The 3,109-nt window shown below is 66.0% G+C and overlaps 1 protein-coding gene across 1 annotated transcript; it reads right to left on the reverse strand.

Annotated features, from left to right (window-relative positions):
• Nucleotides 1-115: 115 nt before the first annotated feature.
• Nucleotides 116-1,459, reverse strand: H696_00589 (hypothetical protein). The gene is made up of 2 exons (XM_009494467.1): nucleotides 1,060-1,459; nucleotides 116-885 (listed from the first exon to the last, which is right to left on the reverse strand). Exons 1-2 carry the CDS (start codon nucleotides 1,391-1,393, stop codon nucleotides 449-451), a joined length of 771 nt encoding a protein of 256 aa, XP_009492742.1. The 5' UTR covers nucleotides 1,394-1,459; the 3' UTR covers nucleotides 116-448.
• Nucleotides 1,460-3,109: the final 1,650 nt, after the last annotated feature.

The following is a 3,109-nucleotide window of genomic DNA, read 5'->3' on the forward strand; positions in this document are numbered from 1 at the left end:
CAACGTCTTTTCCGGTCTTCCCCCCTGTTAGCGCCCCCCCCCCCCTCCCGGGTCGCGCGAGTGAGACATCTGAAAACGGCTTCCCAAACCAAATGCACCCAATTGTGCCCGAAAATGGCTTTTCCATTAAATGGATCTACATTACCAGATCAGGCATTTCTCGGGCCCCCTCGAGATTGCGCCTCTCCGTGGGAGGAGCAACACGCGGAAAGGGCAGCGAGGGGCAAGAGAAGCCAACAATGTCCATGTTCGAGGGTGAGAAGTGGCGAAGAGGGGGCACGAGAAATGGACGCAGGCCAGGCGGAGCGGCGGAAAGGCCCCTGTCCCCGCCCCTTTTTCACACTCACTCTTCCGGATCTCTCCCTCGGTCCTCCTTGGCGCTGCTCGGAGCCCGGGGGGTTTCTTTCATCCCCTTCTTCCTCCCCAGCCAGGGCGATCGCGGCACCCCTCATTGGCTGAGCGCAGCCCACAGGGTGTCTCCTCGAGCAGCCCCACCGCCGAAGGCCAAGTGCAGGCGATATGCGGCCACGGTGGCCTGGTCTGGCATGTCGAAGTGCGCCAAAAGCAGGAGATGCGGTCCGTCGGCCGCCAGAGCCTGCGGGGTGGTGCCCGGGGCCTGGTCACTTGAGTACACCCCGGCCAGGTAGGACAGCAGGTAGGGCAGCCAGATGGTGTCGTCCGGCCACATGGCCGAGAAGGGCACCTGGTCGGCATCCACCCAGAAGGGCCGCATTTCGGGAGTCTCAACCGGCGAACCGGTGAACTGCCAGGCCACAAAAACATGCACATCCAGCAGGCGGTTCGGATCTGCGGAGGGCAGGTTGAAATTCAGTCGTCCGACGAAGGAAATACTTGTGGCGTGAAGGTGCGCCTCCTCGGCAAGTTCTGCCGGGTTTTTTTTTGGCCCCCCCCCACCCCCGCCCCCGCCCCCAGAGACGCAAGGCACGACGGCTTTTCGGTCAGTATGGGGCCAGGCAAAAGTGCGAGAGAAGAGGGACAAGAAGCGGGGAAGGAGGAGGAGGAGGAGGAGGCTGCCACAGCATAGGTTGATGTCCGCACCGCGAATCGCACATTCCTCCGACGTCTCGCCGGGCTCGATCTTGCCGCCAAATCCATTGATCAAGCCCTGGCCGAGGCCACGCTTCTTTTCGCCAAGTAGCACCTGGAAGCGCCCCGGGGCGTCCGGCGCCGCGCGCAGCGGAAACACCAGAGTGAACCCCTTGCGCGGGGCATCGAGCGGCCGAAAGTTCGTATCCCCCAGGGTCGGGGGATGGAAGACAGCAACGCCGGCGCCCCCCGGGTCCAAGCGGACGGCGCCACATTGCGATACGAGGTGCCCCTTGGAAGCAGGGTCGAAGGTGAAGTCCGAGTCGGGGATGCCAGCGTGGGTCATCGTCGAGGGTATTGCCTGGGGCTCGGCCGGGAGAGAGGGGAGGGGCAGAGAAAGTCGATCGTCGCCGGGGGGGGGGGGGGGGGGATATTCGTGCCAAGGAGCAGACGACCCCCCGCCAGGCGCGGCGGCCGAAATGGGGCACTCTGGTCAGAATCGCTGGCACTTGGGTGGCCTGATCAGGTCCCGGGATCAGCGCCAGACCACGCCGCTAGCTCGCCTTCGGGTCCCGGCTATTCCCCAGGCCCTTTCTCCCTCCCTCCCTTGTTGTATCTTTTGCGTGCTTGTGGTCCTCACCCGGCGGGGAGAGGGAGCACAGGCTTCCCCAGCCAGGAGGACAGAGGCGGGCGAGGTCTGTCAGCAAGCAGCCAACTCGTCCGGTTTCCCTCGCTTGGTTTAAATGATGCGGGCCGCATGAGCTGGGGTCCGGTGGCCTAGGGGGGAGGGAGGGGGGAGCGGCGCGCGCGCGCGCGCGCGCGGAATTCGCGGAGCCCCCCACCATCGGGCTCCTTGGCGGGACTTTCCGTCTGCTTGGAGACGGGAGGGCAGAGGCAGCAGGTCTCTCGCGAATTTCCCCATCCTCGGCATCGATGCTGGTCCTTTTTTTGTTAGAGAGCCTGCTTCCGGGAGCGGGCCCCAAAACAGCGGCCATAGCATTGGGAGCCGAGTGCTGCCGGCGTCTGCCCTGCCCCCCCCCCCCCCCCCCCCCCCGGGCACGCTGGAATGGGCGGAGGACGCATGCTTGCACCATTCATTCGCCCGTGCTTGCCAGATCCCAGCGCGTGTAGCATCCCCCGGGCGCATGCTCCTCGGGGGGCCGATTGCCCCGACCCCGGGGCGCGGACCGGTTTTTCGGCGACACGGCCGATTCCCGTTCTGCAGCTTCCTGGGAGCTGGCTGCCGATTGTCGCGGGCTCGTCCGGGGGGCGGGGGCAACCGTATCCGGCGAGTCAGGGGCGCAGTGGGATTCCCCCTGCGCCCCCCCCCCTCCCACATACCCATGCGCACGGCCACAGGCCAACTGCCGCTTAGATTGCGGCAAGGCGCCCGGCACAGGGGTCCCCCAGGCCCGGGGGAAAAGAGAAGGCCATTCGGGTAGCCAGAGGGAGGCTTGCCAAAGGCCCCCTCCCTCTCTTCTCCCGCCCGCCTGCCTTGCCCTGCCCTGCCCTGAACAGCCTCCGCTCTGCTCTGGTATAGCACTCCCCTCCGGCTGGCCTTTGCCCCCTCCCTCGCCCCCCTTCCTTCCACCCACGCCCCTGTTCCCCTTCCTCCTGCCACTCCTGTGCCCCTCGGTTGCCGTTCTTTTCCCGGTCCCTCCTCGCGCCCCGGGTTGCCTTCCCTCTCGGCGGCATGGCTCCTGCATACCCCGAGAGCGGGAGCTCCTCTCCTGGAGTTCTCGGCTCCCTGAACCGATCACTTGCCGAAAAGCAGGCCCAGAAGTATGATACTGCCGCAGAGCGGCTTGTGCGCGATTGGCTGGCCACCGCCCTGGCCCATGACCCAGTACGCCGGACAGCGCGTGCACGCGCCTTCACGCCCCCCCCCCTCTCTCTCTCTCCCTCTTTCCTGCCCCTCCCCCATGCCTCTCGGCCAACCGCCGTGCAGCCTCTTCCCTGACTCTCGGGTTCCTCCAGTCCTTCGCCACCGAGGTTCAGGCTCTCAAAAAGCCGGTCTCCTCGCCACAAGCCTTTCGCGACATCCTCATGAAGGGCGATGTCC

This window comes from Fonticula alba (assembly GCF_000388065.1).
Source record: "Fonticula alba strain ATCC 38817 unplaced genomic scaffold supercont2.1, whole genome shotgun sequence".
NCBI classification, from domain to species: Eukaryota; order Rotosphaerida; family Fonticulaceae; genus Fonticula; species Fonticula alba.

Excerpts from the sequence above, each read along its gene's own strand:
- H696_00589 (XM_009494467.1), bottom strand. The coding sequence starts at position 1,393 with ATGACCCACGCTGGCATCCCCGACTCGGACTTCACCTTCGACCCTGCT. Across the intron at positions 886-1,059 it reads GGAGGAATGTGCGATTCGCG|AACTTGCCGAGGAGGCGCAC; the intron begins GTGCGGACATCA and ends AAAACCCGGCAG.